At 53.2% G+C, this 17,713-nt stretch overlaps 1 gene segment (V, D, J or C); it reads right to left on the bottom strand.

Annotated features, from left to right (window-relative positions):
• Nucleotides 1-450: 450 nt before the first annotated feature.
• Nucleotides 451-17,265, bottom strand: LOC129514867 (immunoglobulin heavy constant epsilon-like). The segment is given in 5 exon segments: nt 451-895; nt 970-1,290; nt 1,383-1,706; nt 1,890-2,186; nt 17,229-17,265. Coding segments are annotated over 5 exon segments (1,320 nt in total).
• Between the last annotated feature and the right edge of the window lie 448 nt (nt 17,266-17,713).

Raw genomic sequence — 17,713 nt, 5'->3', positions numbered from 1 at the left:
TGAGGGCCTGCCGGGGTGGGGCTGTCTGGGTTTCTGTGTGCAGGCACCCGTGTGGGGGTCTGGCTTGGCTGATTTCCCCTCTCAGAGGGCCTGCGTGCGTGTGTGCAGCTGGACCTGGTGATAGGTCCGTGTCTGGAGCGGCTGACAGGAGACTTGGTGAGGGTGGAGGCTGAGACCTCGGGGGCCTTCAGGAGAGGGAGGGGCCCCGGGCTGGCTGGGGTGTCTGTGGTCCCTCCCCTGGGACCCCTCTGAGCGGGCATACTCCATAGAGGGGTGGCAGGGAGGGCCCCCCACATGGATGGCTATGGTGGACAGAGCCATAGCCACACCTCCGCCCTGCCTCGTCCCCTCCTGTCCCCTCTCCTGGGGGTCCCTTCTGTGCCAAGACATCCCTGCTCTGCAACCCTGCCCACCCCCAAGAATGGGTGTGCCCAGGGCTCTGAGCAGACACTGGAGTGTTTATTGACAAGGACAGATGGAGGGTCTTGCCAGCCCCCCTCCCCTGCCCCAGCAGGGTGGAGCCCTGGGGGGTGGCGGCGGGAGGAGGGTGGGCATCATTTACCGGGGCTTTTGGACACCCATTTCTGGAGGATCCTAGAGCCGGACAGCGCCTCATGCACCACTTGGCACGTGAATTTGTTCTTCTGCTCCCAGTCCGCCCGGCTAACCTCCAGGCGGCTGAAGATGAAGAAGGCAGGCCTGGAGCCCGAGACCTTGTGGGGCCCCGTGGTGGTGTACTGGTCTGTCTGGATGGGGCTGTCGTTTCGCAGCCATTGCACCGAAATGTCAGCGGGGAAGAAGTTCTGGATCAGGCACGTGAGGGTGACTCTGTCCTTGGTCCCCTGCTCCTCCTCCGGTGGCAGGAACAAGTACACATCCGGGGGGGCACGCTTGCCTGTGGACAGGTGTGGGGTCAGCCCAGGCTCCGGCTCAGGAGGCCCGCCCACCTCCCCTGGGCCCGTGGCTCACCGGGGGCCTTGGCAATGGAGCGCACGATGTCCTTGGGCAGGTCCGGGTGGGTCACCCTGCAATAGTAGGTCTCGCCCTCGATCCAGTCATTGGTGTTCACTGGCAGGGTGGACGTGACTGTGATCGTCCCATTGAAGTGATTCTTCTTGTTCAAAGGGCCCGGGTTCACGGGTTCATTGCTCTCCCGGGACCAGGTCAGGCTCATGCCTTCTATCCTGGCCAGGTCCACTACCAGGCAGGTGATCTTGGGCGCCTTGTGGACATACAGGTCAAGGGGGCTGGGCGGGCTCAGGTAGCTGCTCACGCCTCGGGGGTCGGACTCTGCAGTGTGTGAGAGGCTGCATGAGGGCGTGCCTTGGCCCTCATCTCTGAGCCCTGCGCATCTGGGTGTCGGGGGGACAGGGGGGTCATACCTGTGCACTTGCGAGCCTCATCTTTAAAGGTAAAGCCTTGATAGGTGACCTGGCAGGTGTAGGTTTTTTGGGATACCCACTCGCCCTGGGTGATGTTGAGCTCGCTGTGGGTAGAGGTCACGTTGCCCTCCTTTGTGCCAGGCGCAGTGTATGGGAATATGTTTGTAGCCTTTTGCCCATCCACCAGCCAGATGACCTCCATGTCACCTGGGACGTAGCCAGAGATGAGGCACAGGAGCTGGATGGTGGTGTGGGTGTCACCGACGGGGTTGCAGGAGGAGTGGAAGAGCTTCACGGTAGGCGGAATGAAGTTTAAGGCACATGCTAGGAGTAGAGGCAGCCATGTGGAGTGGCGTCTCTGAGCCCACGGGACTCATGTGTCAGCCAAGTTACCATGTTACCAGCCATGGCGGCATTCGGGCCCGCCACCACCCCTCTCCTACCGCTCCCGCCCAGCCTGTCCCTCCTCCCTCCGGTGTCATGTGGGCCAGCCCAACCCTGGCTCACCACTGAAGGTCTTGTTGATGGCGGTGGACTCAGCGTGAGCCACGCTGCAGGTGAACCTCTGTTTGGCCCACTCGCCCGAGGCGGTCACCTGGCTGACGGTGCTGTGGAGGCCGGAGGTCTCGTGGAAGGTGGTGGGGAAGGTTGTGACATTCTTACTTAGAGACCCCGCGTCCCAGGTCACAGTTGTCGACATGGGGAGATAGCCGGTGACCAGGCAGCCCAGTGTCACAGAGGTACTGGCGATGTTGTCTTTACAGCAGGAGGCCAAGGGGAACACAGACAGGCCCTGGCTGGAGGCTGTGGGGACGGGGCCAGTGTCAGTGCCTGCCTTGGGACTGTCACCCCATCATATGCCAGGCCCGCTGTTGACCTGGGGTATCCCGCTCCTGGCCGCCTGGCGGGGGGCGTCTGAGAAGGAAAAGCGTGGGGGCAGAGATGGAGGGTCACTGGGACCCCTTCTCCAGCCTTGGGGGATAGATGCTCGTTTTGGACTCTTTCCTTATTCCCTGCTTCTGCTTGGAACACTTTCTGATGAACCACTTGTCGGAAGTAGTTGCTGCCCTTACCTTTGGCCAGGACTCCCTGCCCTCAGCCCTGAGAGGCAGGAACGTGGGGTTCTTGGGGACTCCTCCTCTCCTGACCAGACAGCCCTCTCTGGTTCTCTACTGTCCCTGCAGAGCTTCCAGGAGGCCTGACAATGGGCCCCATTCATAGAAGAGGAGACCCCGTCAGAGCCCAGGTCAATCTTCCCCAGTTGATGACTTGGGTTTGCACACCTGCCTGTGCTCCCTTGGCCTAGGAGCCCAGACCCCAGGTCATGTTGGTCCTGCCTCTCAGCTCCACTCTGCCCAGCCAGTCCAGTGAGACCAGTCCCATGGCCTTGTGTCAGGAGAGAGGGCGCCAGGGACACAAACCAGCTCCACACACAGCCTCACCAGCTCTGCCTAGTCAGATTACCTAAGTTCAAGGGGGCCACCTTGGCCTAGCCTGGCCCAGGTCAGCCTAGGATAACCCATTTCAAGCAAGCCGACTCATCTGATCAGTCTGCAAGTTCAACCAAGTTCATCCAGCTCAGCTTAACTTAGCGAGCCAGCCAGGCTTGTTCCACTAGGTCAGTTCCACTCACATTATTCCCATGGACCCCTGCCACTGGGCCTAGGAACACCCTACATGACTCAGGGCCAGGCCAAACCAACTAGCGAAATAAATTTAGTCTTACTCAGCTCAGCCCGGTTCAGCCCAGCTCAGCCCAGTTCAACCTAGTTAAGCCAAGTGCAGCTCAGCTCAGCCCTGTCCAGCTCAGCCTAGTTAAGCTCATCCCAGATCAGCCCATTTCAACCCAGTTCAGTCCAACCCAGCTCAGCCTAGTCCAGTCCAGCTCAGCCTAGTTAAGCTTGTCCCAGCTCAGCCAATTTCAGCCCCGCTCAGCTTAGTTCAGCCCAGCTCAGCCCAGTTCTGCCCAGCACAGATCATCCCAGCTTAGTTCAGGTCGGTTCAGGTCAGCTCAGCCCAGCTCAACTCAGCCCAGTTCAGCTCATCCCAGCTCAGTTCAACACTGCTCTCAGCTCAGTTCAGTCCAACTCAGCCTAGTTAGGCTCATCCCAGCTCAGCCAATTTCAGCCCAGTTCAGCCTGGTTCAGCCCAGCCCAGCTCAGCCCAGCTCAGGAGAGCTCAGGCCAGTTCAACCCAGTTCAGCCCAGCTCAGCCCCGTTCAGCCCCGTTCAGCTCAGCCTCAGTCCAGCCCAGTTCAATTCAACTCAGCTCAGCCCAGTCCAGCCCAGCTCAGCCCAGTTCACCCAGCTTAGCTCAGCCCGGCTCAACTCAGCCCAGTTCAGCTCAGCCCAGCCCAGTTCAGCACTGCTCAGCTCAGTTCAGCCCAGCTCAGCCTAATTAGGCTCATCCCAGCTCAGCCAATTTCAGCCCAGTTCAGCCTGGTTCAGCCTGGTTCAGCCTGGTTCAGCCCAGCCCAGCTCAGCTCAGCCCAGCTCAGCCCAGCTCAGGAGAGCTCAGGCCAGTTCAACCCAGTTCAGATCAGTTCAGCCCAGTTCAGCCCAGCTGAGCTCAGGCTGGTTCAGGTCAGCTCAGCCCAGCTCAACTCAGCCCAGTTCAGCTCAGCCCAGCCCAGTTCACTTCTCAGCTCAGTTCAGTCCAGCTCAGCCTAGTTAGGCTCATCCCAGCTCAGCCAATTTCAGCCCAGCTCAGCTTGGTTCAGCCTAGCCCTGCTCAGCTCAACCCAGCTCAGGAGAGCTCAGGCCAGTTCAACCCAGTTCAGCCCAGCTCAGCTCAGTCCAGCTCAGGAGAGCTCAGGCCAGTTCAGCCCAGCTCAGCCCAGCTCAGCCCAGTTCGCCCCAGCTCAGATCAGCCAAGTTCAGCCCAGTTCACCACAGCTCAGCTCAGCCCAGCTCAGGCCAGCTCAGCCCAGCCCAGGTCAGCCTAACTCAGTCCAGCCCACTTCAGTTCAACTCAGCTCAGCCTAGTTCAGCCCAGTCCAGCCCAGCTCAGCCCAGTTCAGTCCAGCTGAGCTCAGGCTGGTTCAGATCAGCTCTGCCCAGCTCAACTCAGCCCAGTTTAGCTTAGCCCAGCCCAGCTCAGCACTGCTCAGCTCAGTTCAGTCCAGCTCAGCCTAGTTAGGCTCATCCCAGCTCAGCCAATTTCAGCCCAGTTCAGCCTGGTTCAGCCTGATTCAGCCCAGCCCAGCCCAGCTCAGCCCAGCTCAGGAGAGCTCAGGCCAGTTCAACTCAGTTCAGCCCAGTTTAGCCCAGCTCAGCCCAGTTCAGCCCCATTCAGCTCAGCTTAGCCCAGCTCAGCCCAGTTCATTTCAGCCCAGCTCAGTGCAATTCAGCCCAGCTCAGCCCAGCACAGCCCAGTTCCATCCAGCTTAGCTCAGGCTGGTTCAGATCAGCTCAGCCCAGCTCAACTCAGTCCAGTTCAGCTGAGCCCAGCCCAGTTCATCACTGCTCAGCTCAGTTCAGTCCAGCTCAGCCTACTTAGGCTCATCCCAGTTCAGCCAATTTCAGCCCAGCTCAGCCCCGTTCTGGCCATTTCAGCCCAGTCCAGTCCAGTTCAGCCCAGCTCAGCTCAGCCCAGTTCAGTCCAGCTCAGTGCAGTTCAGTAGAGTTCAGTGCAGCCCAGCTTAGGCCAGTTCATCCCAGCTTAGCTCAGCTCAACTCAGTTCAGCCCAGCTCAGCTCAGCCTGGTTCAGCCCAGCTCAGCTCAGCTCAGCTCAGCCCAGCTCAGCCCATTTCAGCGCAGCCCAGCGCAGCCCAGCCCAGCTCAGGTCAGCCTAGCCCATTTAGCCAAGTGCAGCTCAGCTCAGCTCAGCTCAGCCCAGTTCAGGGCAGCTCAGCCCAAGCCAGCCCAGCCCAGTCCAGTCCAGTTCAGCTCAACTCAGCCCAGCTCAGCCTAGTTCCTTCTAGCTGAGCCCAGATCAGTCCACTTCAGCCCAGCTCAGCCCAGTTCAGCTCAGTTCAGCCCAGTTCAGCTTAGCCCAGTTCAGCCAGTTTATCTCAGTACAGCCTAGCCCAGCTCAGCCCAGTTCAGCTCAGTTCAGCCCTGCTCAGCCCAGCTCAGCTCATCCCAGTTCAGCCCAGATCAGCCCAGCCCAGCCCAGTTCAGCTCAGCTCAGCCCTGCTCAGTCCAGCTCAGCCCAGGCAAGCCCAGCCCTGGTCAGTGCAGCCCAGCGGAGCCGAGCCCTGTCCAGGTCAGACAGACTTAGCTCATTTAGGCACAGGTAGCCCATCTGTTTGCCAGCCTAAATCTTGCTGGTCTGGTCAGGTTGCCCAGGTTTTCCTGACTCAGCTCAACAATGCTGCGTGCAGTGCAGCTCAGGTTAGCCTAGTTCAGCTATTTGAGCCAAGGTGAGTCAACCCAGGACAGTCCTGCCAGGCTGCCTCAGATCTGCTCAGTTGGACCTGCTTGCCCAAGCCCTTTCCATCCACATCAGCCCAGCCCAGGACAGTCCTCACTGAAGAGAGCGTTTCACCTGACCCAAGTCTCCCCGACTCCCTGAGCCGCTCAGCTTGGTTCAGATCATCTTGGCTCAGGATAGCCCAGCACCGCCACAAGTACCCAGACTGGTCAAGCCTGTCCTGTGCTCTGTCCACCAAGCTCACCCCAGCTTAGCTCACCCCAGCTTTCCCCATCCACCCTGGTTCTGTAAAGTCAGCCCAGCCTGGCCCATCTCAGTCCACTCACACAGTGGAGCCCAGAGAGACCAGCCTGGTCCAGCTGAGCCTGGAGTAGTTTGACCTCTTTCACTTAACTCCTTCCCCTCAAGCTGTATAGGGCAGACCCAGGCAACCTGGCCCACCTTATTCAGGCTGGCTCAGGCAACCCAGCTCACACACCTGAGGATGTGGGCCAGTCCAGCCTGCCGCCTAGTCCACCATAGGGACAGCTCCCTGGTGCTTCCCCCCGACCTTGGGCTGGTGGTCATTGCCCTGCTGGTTGCAGGCAGCTCCATGCTCAGGCCCTCTCTCCATGCCCTCTGCATGGTCCTGGACCTTCTCAGCCTTGGGCTCTGCCCTAGTCCTGTCGTGTCTTTGATTCTTGGCCCCTAGTCTTCTCCAGATCAGCTTTGGGCAGAGTCTTGCTCCCGTGTGTCCATGTGCAGGGAAGAGACATCTGGGAGATGAGCAGTGACCAGGAAGCTCTGTTCCTCCTGGCTGCGTAGTGGACTGCAGCTTGGGCCAGCTTGAGTGGCTGGGATACCTGAGGTGCCTGGTGCTCCAAGAGGGGGCCTGGCCTGGCTGTCTGCAGCTCCCTGGATAGGCTCCTGGACAGATGAGGTGAATCATTAGTACAATGGCTGTTATTTTTGTGTCCAGATAATAGGGCCTGGGGGGAGGGGAGCTCTGCCTCAGTGCCCTGGCTAAAAATGGGGTGGGAACCCCCAGGGCCTCAGCAGCCCTGGAAATTCCCTTTCTTTATGTTCTTGGGAAGTGTACAGCAATGGTGGGGTTGCAGGTGAGACTCCTGTGCCATGGGTGAAGTGGGCTCCTCTCTGAGGCCTCTGCTGCCCAGCTCATGGCCTCTGCCTTGATACCATGGCTGACTCTGTGCACTGCAATACTGTGGTGACCACCGGGATGCCCCAGGAAGGGAGAAGGCCCCGGGCACCACCACCACTGCCTTGAGGCAGCCCTGTGAGGAAGGGGGGGCTGTTGTGTGCATGAGAAGCCAAAGCCCACATGGCCACGTGTCTGAGACATGGATGCAGGGCTTCCTGGTGGCATGCCACCCTTGTTCCTGTGTCCCACTGCCTAGAGGAGCAGGTTGGTGGCTGGCCCCATGGGAGGGGCTGTGCGTGTGAGTGTGCAGGGCCAGAGTCCCCAGTGGCCTTTGGGGACCAGGGACCTCACCCATTACCCACACACTTGTTCCCATACTAGCATCTCAGAGCTGGGCCTCTTACTGGGGCTGCAGCTGGGTGGTGTGGCCAGTGAGGGCTGGCAGGGACCTTGGGGGGTCTGGGCCTGGCTGTGAAGTTGGCCTGTGTGTCTGCAAGTCCTCTGTAGCTGCTGGAGGCTGGGGTGGACTGTGCCGTGGATCTGTTTTCTGGTTGCCCAGCACGGGGTGAAGACCGCGGAGTGGCTTTCTGGAGGTGCCCTGGCATCGGATTCTGGGCTGTCGGGGCAGCTGTCCAGTGATGACACGCCACCGATGTGTATGGAGCTGTGATGGGCTGGGTCTAGGCCTCACCTTCACCCAGTGCAGCCCTGGGTGCCCCCCAGAAAGCCCCGTAGGCCTGAGAGCACATGCCACCCCAGCTCATCCATGTGAGTGCTGGGAGATGTTGTGCAGAGTTTTGGAGAGGGGGGCATCAGGATCCCATCATCTGGACCCAGGACACCAGGGCCAGCATTCCCATGCTGGGAGGCTGTGTGGAGGTGGTCTCTGGCTGGTCTGGTGCCCTTGGGGGAACATTCAGGCTCACCTAGGAGGCCGAGAAAGGCTATTGCCCGCTGGGGCTGGGTGGCATGGGGTGGAGCTAGGCCCTGGAAGGCCTGGATGTGATGCCTGGGGAAGGCAGTGCCCAGCCCAGCCCCTCTGCCCTTCAGAGCTGTCTGTCAGTCTGTCCTGCTTGCCCTTGTCCCGGGGGACAGGTGCTGTGTGGGAGGCAGAGGGGGAGCACCCAGTTCCCAGGAAGGACGCGTGATTCTGAGAGAAACCACAGGGCTGAGAGCCCCACCTGGGAGCCTGTTGCCCCTGAGGGCCCAGGTCAGGTGGTGCCAGGCCCGGCAGGTGCACATAGGTGAGCATGCTGGGCTAAGGCTCCCCTGGCAGCCCTGGCTCACCCTGGTGTCCCCCTACTCATTCTGCCCAGGCTGTGGGGCAGGGTCTTCAGCGCCCAGCTGGGCTCCGGGCTCTATGCCGACATCCCAGGATGTGCCGTGCTGCTGGTGGGCCCTGTCTTCAGCCTGGGCCACCCGTGGAGAAGAGAATGGCTCTCCTCTCCTCTCCTCTCCTCCCCGTTCCCAGTAGGTGGCTGAGCTCTGAGCTCCCAGGTCTGTGCTGTCCCGCTCCACTCCTCTCTGGGGCTGTGGCCCTGCCTTGGTTCCAGGCACCACCCTTGCCTCTGCCCCCTCCTGTCCAGGGGCAGGCCTGGCAGCTGCAGGTAGCAGGCATGGGGCACTCAGGTCCAGGCTGCTCTGCTCTGGCCTTCACAGCTGTCCTGCCTGCAGAGTCCCCTGCCTCCCCACAATGTTGCTCCTGGACAACAGTGACCTGGGACAGACGACAGTAAACGGGCTGCTTCTCAGCTGTGCATGCGTGTGTGTGTGTGTGTGTGTGTGGCTAATGCCCCTGTGGGTGTGTATGGGTGTCTCCCTGTGCCTGTGTGTGGGTGGAAGCCCTTATCTGGGTGTGTCTACGTGTGTGTGTGTGTGTGTGTGCGCGTGCGTGCATGGCCCATGTCTGCATGTGTGTGCATGTGTATCTCCATGTGCATGTGTGTGCATGAGGCCCATGTTTGCATGTGTGTCTCCATGTTCTTGTATGTGGGCTCATGACTGTATGTGTGTGTATGTGTGTCTCCATGTGCATCTGTTTGTTGGGGAGTCTGTGCCTCTGTGTGTGTCCCAATGTCTCCATGTGCATGTGGATGAGTCGGGTCTGGGTCTCTGTGTGTGTGCATGTGTATCTCTATGTTATTGCATGTGGGCACGCATGTGCATGTGCATCTCTATGTGCATGTGTGTGTTGGGGGTCCATGCCTCTGTGTGTCCCAGGGTGTCTCTATGTGTGAGTGTGTGTGTTTGTGTGTGTGGAGGCCTGTGTCTGCATATGTGTGCATTGTGCCTCCCTGTGTGTGTATGTGGAGACCAGTGTCTGTGTGTGTGCACGTGTATCTCGATGTGCATGTGTGTGCATGGAGGCCTGTGTGTGTGTATATGTGTGCATATGATTTCCATGTGTGTGTGTTTGCATGGGGGTCGGTGTCTGCATGTGTTTGTTTATTTTATTTTATTTATTTTTTAACATTTTATTCTCTTTATTTTTTAAAATTTTTTATTTATTTTATTTTATTTTTATTTTTTTTATAATACATTTATTTTTTATTGGTGTTCAATTTGCCAACATACAGAATAACACCCAATGCTCATCCCATCAAGTGCCCCCCTCAGTGCCAGTCACCCAGTCACCCCCACCCCCCACCCTCCTCCCCTTCCACCACCCCTAGTTCATTTCCCAGAGTTAGGAGTCTTCATGTTCTGTCTCCCTTTCTGATATTTCCCACTTATTTTTTCTCCTTTCCCCTTTATTCCCTTTCGCAATTTTTTATATTCCCCAAATGAATGAGACCATATAATGTTTGTCCTTCTCCGATTGACTTACTTCACTCAGCATAATACCCTCCTGGTTCACCCACGTTGAAGCAAATGGTCCACACAGTTTTCCAGAGTGTCTGTCCCAGTTCACATTCCCACCAACAGTGCAGGAGGGTTCCCTTTTCTCCGCATCCTCTCCAACATTTGTTGTTTCCTGCCTTGTTAATTTTCCCCATTCTCACTGGTGTGAGGTGGCATCTCATTGTGGTTTTATTCATATTTCCCTGATGGCAAGTGATGCAGAGCATTTTCTCGTGCATGTTGGCCATGTCTGTGTCTTCCTCTGTGAGATTTCTCTTCATGTCTTTTGCCCATTTCATGATTGGATTGTTTGTTTCTTTGGTGTTGAGTTTAACAAGTTCTTTATAGATCTTGGAAACTAGCCCTTTATCTGATATGTCATTTGCAAATATCTTCTCCCATTCTGTAGGTTGTCTTTTAGTTCTGTTGACTGTATCCTTTGCTGTGCAAAAGCTTCTTATCTTGATGAAGTCCCAATAGTTCATTTTTGCTTTTGTTTCTTTTGCTTTCGTGGATGTATCTTGCAAGAAGTTACTGTGGCCAAGTTCAAAAAGGGTGTTGCCTGTGTTCTCCTCTAGGATTTTGATGGAATTTTGTCTCACACTTAGATCTTTCATCCATTTTGAGTTTATCTTTGTGTATGGTGCAAGAGAGTGGTCTAGTTTCATTCTTCTGCATGTGGATGTCCAATTTTCCCAGCACCATTTATTGAAGAGACTGTCCTTTTCCAGTGGATCGTCTTTCCTCCTTTATCGAATATTAGTTGACCATAAAGTTCAGAACTCAACGAAATTGAGACCAGAAGAACCGTGGAACAGATCAACAAAACCAGGAGTTGGTTCTTTGAAAGAATTAATAAGATAGATAAACCATTAGCCAGCCTTATTAAAAAGAAGAGAGAGAAGACTCAAATTAATAAAATCATGAATGAGAAAGGAGAGATCACTACCAACACCAAGGAAATACAAACGATTTTAAAAACATATTATGAACAGCTCTACGCCAATAAATTAGGCAATCTAGAAGAAAAGGACGCATTCCTGGAAAGCCACAAACTACCAAAACTGGAACAGGAAGAAATAGAAAATCTGAACAGGCCAATAACCAGAGAGGAAATTGAAGAAGTCATCAAAAACCACCCAAGACACAAGAGTCCAGGGCCAGATGGCTTCCCAGGGGAATTCTATCAAACGTTCAAAGAAGAAACCATACCTATCCTACTAAAGCTGTTTGGAAAGATAGAAAGAGATGGAGTACTTCCAAATTCATTCTATGAGGCCAGCATCACCTTAATTCCAAAACCAGGCAAAGACCCCACCAAAAAGGAGAATTACAGACCAGTATCCCTGATGAACATGGATGCAAAAATTCTCAACAAGATACTAGCCAATAGGATCCAACAACACATTAAGAAAATTATTCACCATGACCAAGTAGGATTTATCCCCGGGACACAAGGCTGGTTCAACACTTGTAAAACAATCAATGTAACTCATCATATCAGCAAGAGAAAAACCAAGAACCATATGATCCTCTCATTAGATGCAGAGAAAGCATTTGACAAAATACAGCCTCCATTCCTGATCAAAACTCTTCAGAGTGTAGGGATAGAGGGAACTTTCCTCGGCATCTTAAAAGCCATCTACGAAAAGCCCACAGCAAATATTCTCAATGGGGAAGCACTGGAGGCCTTTCCCCTAAGATCAGGAACAAGACAGGGATGTCCACTCTCACCACTGCTATTCAACATAGTACTGGAAGTCCTGGCCTCAGCAATCAGACAACAAAAAGACATTAAAGGCATTCAAATTGGCAAAGAAGAAGTCAAACTCTCCCTCTTCGCCGATGACATGATACTCTACATAGAAGACCCAAAAGCCTCCACCCCAAGATTGCTACAACTCATACAGCAATTTGGTAGCGTGGCAGGATACAAAATCAATGCCCAGAAGTCAATGGCATTTCTATACACTAACAATGAGACTGAAGAAAGAGAAATTAAGGAGTCAATCCCATTTACAATTGCACCCAAAAGCATAAGATACCTAGGAATAAACCTAACCAAAGAGGTAAAGGATCTATACCCTAAAAACTACAGGACACTTCTGAAAGAAATTGAGGAAGACACAAAGAGATGGAAAAATATTCCACGCTCATGGATTGGCAGAATTAATATTGCGAAAATGTCAATGCTACCCAGGGCAATTTACACATTTAATGCAATCCCTATCAAAATACCATGGACTTTCTTCAGAGAGTAGGAACAAATTATTTTAAGATTTGTGTGGAATCAGAAAAGACCCCGAATTCTCTAGGTTGTCTTTGAGTTCTGTTGACTGTGTCCTTTGCTGTGCAGAAGCTTTTTATCTTGATGAAGTCCCATTAGTTCATTTTTACTTTTATTTCCCTTGACTTCATAGGTGGATCTTGCAAGGGTTGCTGTGAGAATGACCTCTTGTCATTCTTCTCTTGTTTGTGTGATTCTGGGTCTCTATCTCTTACCTCTAATTAATCTCCTCCTGACTCTGTGATACTGAAACTATCTCTTACCTCTCATCATTCACCTCCTGGTTATGTGATCTGGGTCTCTATCTCCTACTTCTCATCCTTTCCTTCCTCGTTTTGTGACTCTAGGTCTCTCTCCTACCTCTCCTCAATGTCCGCCTCATCCTATGACTCTGGGTCTCTATCTCTTACCTCTCAGTTTTCTTTCCTTGCTCTGTGACTCAGTCTCTATCCCTTACCTTATCCTTCTCCTCCTGGTTCTGTGACTGCGTCTCTCTCTTACCTCTTATAATTCTTCTTGTTTTCTGACTCTGCAACTCTATCTCTTTTTTTAAATAATAAATTTATTTTTTATTGGTGTTCAATTTACCAACATACAGAATAACACCCAGTGCTCATCCGGTCAAGTGCCCCCCTCAGTGCTATCTCTTATATCTCATTATTCTCCACCTGATTCTTGACCCTGGGTCTCCATCTCTTACCTGTCATTCTTCTCTTCCTGGATCTGTGACTCTGGGTCTCTATCTTATCTCTTATCATTATTCTCCTTGTTCTCTGACTTTGCAACTCTGTATCTTATATTTCATCATTCTCCACCTGGTTCTTGACCCTGGGTCTCTATCTTTTACCTTTCATTCTTTTCTTCCTGCTTCTGTGACTCTGGGTCTCTACTCCAACTTCTCATCATTCATGTCCTGGTTCTGTTACTCTGGGTCTCTATCCCTTACCTCTCATCATTCTCCTCCTGGATCTGTGACTCTGGGCCTCTATCTTACCTCTTATCAATCTTTGCCTGGTATGGTGACCCTTGGTCTCAATCTCTTACCTCTTATCTTTCTCTTCCTGGCTCTGTGACTCTGGGTCTCTACCTCTTTCTTACCTCTTGACATTCATCTCCCATTTCAGTGTCTATGGGTCTCTATCTCTTTCTTCTTATCATTCTCCTCCTGGTTCTGTGACTCTGCATCTCTCTATCTTACCTCTCATCATTCACCCGTACCTTGTATGATTCTGGGTCTCTATCTTTTACCTCTCATCACTCTCCTCCTGGTTCTGTGACTCTGGGTCTCTACTTCAACCTCTTATCATTCACCTCCTGGTTCTGTGACTCTGGGTCTTTATATCTTACTTCTCATCATTCTCCTACTTGTTCTGTGATTCTGGGTCTCTATCTCTTACCTCTCATCATTCATGTCCTGGTTCGGTGAATCTGGGTCTCTGTCCTTTACTCCTCATATTTCCCCTCCTGGTTGTGACTCTTCATCTCTATCTCTTATCTCTCATCAGTCACTTCCTGCTTGTGTGACTCTGGGTCTCTACCTCTTACCTCTCATTCTTCTCCTCCTGGTTCTGTGACTCCGCGGCTCCATCTCTTACTTCTCATTATTCACCTTGTGTTGTGTGACTCTGGGTCTCTATCTCTTACATTCATTTTTCATGTCCAGGTTCTGTGACCTTGATCTGTATATCTTACCTCTCATCATTCCCCTCCTGGTTCTGTGATTGTGGGTCTGTATCTGCAACCTCTCATCATTCACCTGCTTGTTCTGTGATTCTTGGTCTCTATCTCCTACCTCTAATAACTCCCCTTCTGGTCTGTGACTCTTCATCTCTATCTCTCACTTCTAATCATTCTCCTGCTTTTGTGACTCTGTCTCTCCTTTTCTTAACTCTCATCCTTTTCTTCCTAGGTCTGTGACCTGCTTCTCTATCTCCGGCTTCTCATCTATTTTCTATGGTTCTTTTACTCTTGAGTGTTCCAATACATAGTTTATACTTGTGTAAATGTCAAATAGTATGTGTGAGTCACTGGGGTCACATGGTAGTTGAGGGGTGTCCAAGTATGAGGACAATATTGGAGGCTTACAATTGGGAGCCCCAGAACCTTTTGGGTAGTAAGTCTCACAGAGTAGGTGTAGCACCAAGGGTGAGCAAATAGCTTGACTTGTTTTTGGTGTCAGCAAAGAGGACATGGGCTCCTCCTGATGTAGGATGTCCAGTTCTTCCTTTGGGTGTAGTGGACAGGATGTGGGATCATTGGTCCAAGGAATGAGACAGGGGCAGGTGCTGGCACACAAAGTAAGAAGGGGCTGGGCAGGCTGTGTGGTGCGTTGGCAAATAGGCTTCTCAGGTAGATGTATAGTGTGAAGGGGATGGAGGGTGTGGCGTGAGCCTCAGGATGGTAACCTGGAGCCTCCAGGGTCCCTGAGGACTGGCTCATTCTCCTGGATGTGCTCTCTGTGCCACAGCCATCATGGGGCCCAGGCCAGGAGTCTGTGGCTGCCCCTCCTGTTGCCCTGGCCACTGGTGAGACAAACCCTTTTCTGCAGACAATTCCCTCTCAACCACAGGGAGCTGGAAGGGTGTTTCCTTTTTTAAAAGGTATTAAAAATTGCACTGTTGGGGATTTACCCCAAAGATTCAGATGCAATGAAACACCGGGACACCTGCACCCCGATGTTTCTAGCAGCAATGTCCACAATAGCCAAACTGTGGAAGGAGCCTCGGTGCCCGTCGAAACTTGAATGGATAAAGAAGATGTGGTCTATGTACACAATGGAATATTCCTCAGCCATTAGAAATGACAAATACCCACCATTTGCTTCAACGTGGATGGAACTGGAGGGTATTATGCTGAGTGAAGTAAGTCAATCGGAGAAGGACAAACATTATATGTTCTCATTCATTTGGGGAATATGAATAATAGTGAAAGGGAATAGAAGGGAAGGGAGAAGAAATGTGTGGGAAATATCAATGAGGGAGACAGAACATGAGAGACTCCTAACTCTGGGAAACGAACTAGGGGTGGTGGAGGGGGAGGAGTGAATGGGTGACGGGCACTGAGGGGGGCACTTGACGGGATGAGCACTGGGTGTTATTTTGTATGTTGGTGAATTGAACACCAATAAAAAATAAATTTATTATAAAAAAATAAAGATTACTATCTCTTGGGATAGTACCAACCACACCTAAGAGCATCACTTTCTTCTTTTTTTTTTATTGGAGTTCAATTTGCCAACATATAGCATATCACCCAGTAGAGCATCACTTTCCAAGCTTTGAATGATTGTTGAAAATTAGGTTTCTAGCTTATCTTACACTTGACTAGGATTCATCATCTGAGATTTTATTTCTGAGATTTTTTTGTATATTTTTTTATTGTAGTTTGATTTGCCAACATATAGCATAACACCCACTGCTCATCCCGTCAAGTGCCCCCCTCATTGCCTATCACTCAGTCACCCCATCCCCCCTTCCACTTCCCTTTCCACTTCCCTGGAAGGGTGTTTCCTGACCAGCCCCGGGGGCTGTGGCCATGCTGACCAAGATTCTGTCTCCTTCCCAGACCTCAGGCTGCACTGTCGGCTTGCAGACTCAGAGTCGGGAAGAACAGACGGTGGCTTGGCTCGTGGCCTCTCAGCCTCATGTTGGCCTGGGGAAGCCCAATGCTGCCAACGACCCTGCCTATCTTCCCTGGAGATTTTACTGGGAAAGGCTAGCAGGTGTGGTCCTGCCTCTGCCCTGAGTCGTGTGTGTCCCCTACAATCCAGGGGCATCTCTCTTGGACCTGAGACCTTCCAGTCACCACAAGGAGAGAATCTCAACTTCGTAATCACTGGCCCTGGATCCGTGGCCTGAGTAGACCTGCATGTGACCAACCCTTCCCGAGTCTTCATTGGTGCCCTGCCTGCCCTCACTCCTCGTTTACCTGGAAAAAACGGTCACTCTGTGCCCAGGTGAAGTTCACACGACATCCCCTGAGGGTCTCTCCTGACCCAGTGCCCGGATCACTTGACTGGCATCCTGCTTTGCTTACCTTTGCCAATGCTCTCCCCATGGCCTCGCCTGGCCTGGCCTTCACCAGTGATCCCATTTGGTCCTCATGCCTCAACCCAACCGGCCTGTGTCGGCCTAAATGTGTCCCTCAGATTCCAGTCTTGTGCCCTGACCCACGACCTCAGAATGTGGCTGCATTTGAGATGGGTTCTTTGAGAGGTAGCAAGGTGAAAGGAGGTCATAGCCCCATCAGCATTGCTGGTCCTCCATATGGACTCCTGTCCTTGTAAGAGCAGGTGTCAGGATACAGGCAGCACAGGAGGTCAGCCAGGGAGGACACGGGGAGGGGCCCTGTGAATCCTGCATCTCCCACTGCTGGCTACTATGACTGTGAAAGCATAAATGCATGTGGTTTAAGCTGCCAGAATGGGGGTATTTGTCTAGAAACCTGCACTGACTAATACACACCCAACACATGCCCTTTGCTCTGTACACAGCCAGGGCGGGCAGCCACTGTGCCTCCAGCCCCAGGCTGGGTCTGCTCCCCACCCGACTCCCATGACGGGAGGAAGCCAATGCATGGTGTGGCATGGCTGTGGATTTCACCCGCCCATCAACATAGGAAGACTTTCTCCAGTGATTTCTGGAATTTTTAAAGATTTTATTGTCGTTAAGAAAAGAAAGAAACAGTAATAGAAATTAATGAGCTCCAGAAATGTAAAGAGATTAAAACAAGCTAGCCAAGCTAAAACAGTGGCTTTCATTGCATGATCCCTGCACATTCTCTCCCAGGGGGCACAGGGGCTCTGTTTCTCCTCCCCGGCATGCCCATCTGAGGCCACATAGGGGCTCCCACCTGGCACTAGCTCCAGGACAGGCAGAGATCCAGGCCTAGGGGTTCTCCGGCCATTACCCATGGCTGCAGGCTCTCTCTCTGACCCCTGCTACTCCCTGGAACTGCGAGCTAGCAGGAGTTCCTGCCCCATGGGACTCAGGTCCAGGCCACAGGACAGAGTGGGCTGGGTCTGCTGCCTTGGCCTCTCAGGACCCTCCAGCTCTGTCCATGGAGCCTGCGTCCCCCTGCCTGGCACCAGGTCAGCAGGCCCCTCTCCAGGAGGGGTGTCTGGGTGACATCACTGCTTCCCCAAGTGTTGTCGTCTAGCAGCTGTGGGGCTCCTGCAACAGCCTCAGGCCCAAGCCCTCTCACTGTGGTCTCCTCTGGTGGAGAAGACCTGGTTGACCATTCGCGATATGTCAGGGGTTTCCCCATTGGGTGACAGCAGCCCATGGCTTCCTCTCGACGTGCCAGAACGTGCCTGTCTGGGGGCATCCTGAATTCTGGAGCCTGGTCTGGATGGGGTGTTCACAGAGGCCATACCCTGCCCAGATAGACACTGGACTCACAGCCGTTTGCCTCTTGGGGGATCAACGTGCTGGTCTACCTAGGGGCCATCCCCTGAGGGCCATTCTGCCTGATACCTCAGTGTCCACATGGCCCAAGGCATATGTTGGTGGCTGCTAGGAGGGGCCAGCAGGTGTCCATCAGCTCAGGTTGGGGGCATTCTTGGTGTTCTCTTGATTCTCCAGACAGTGGGCCAGGGGGCAGGGACAGCCCATGGTGGCCACGAGGCCAGATGGTAGAGGTGCAGGCCCAAGATGACCGTGAGGTCAGAGCTTGGTGAGGTAAGAGGG

The sequence above is a fragment of the Nyctereutes procyonoides genome, unplaced genomic scaffold (assembly GCF_905146905.1).
Source record: "Nyctereutes procyonoides isolate TBG_1078 unplaced genomic scaffold, NYPRO_anot_genome, whole genome shotgun sequence".
Lineage (NCBI taxonomy): Eukaryota > Metazoa > Chordata > Mammalia > Carnivora > Canidae > Nyctereutes > Nyctereutes procyonoides.
Note: the sequence above shows the minus strand (reverse complement) of the source record. Positions and strands in the feature narration are given on the sequence as shown.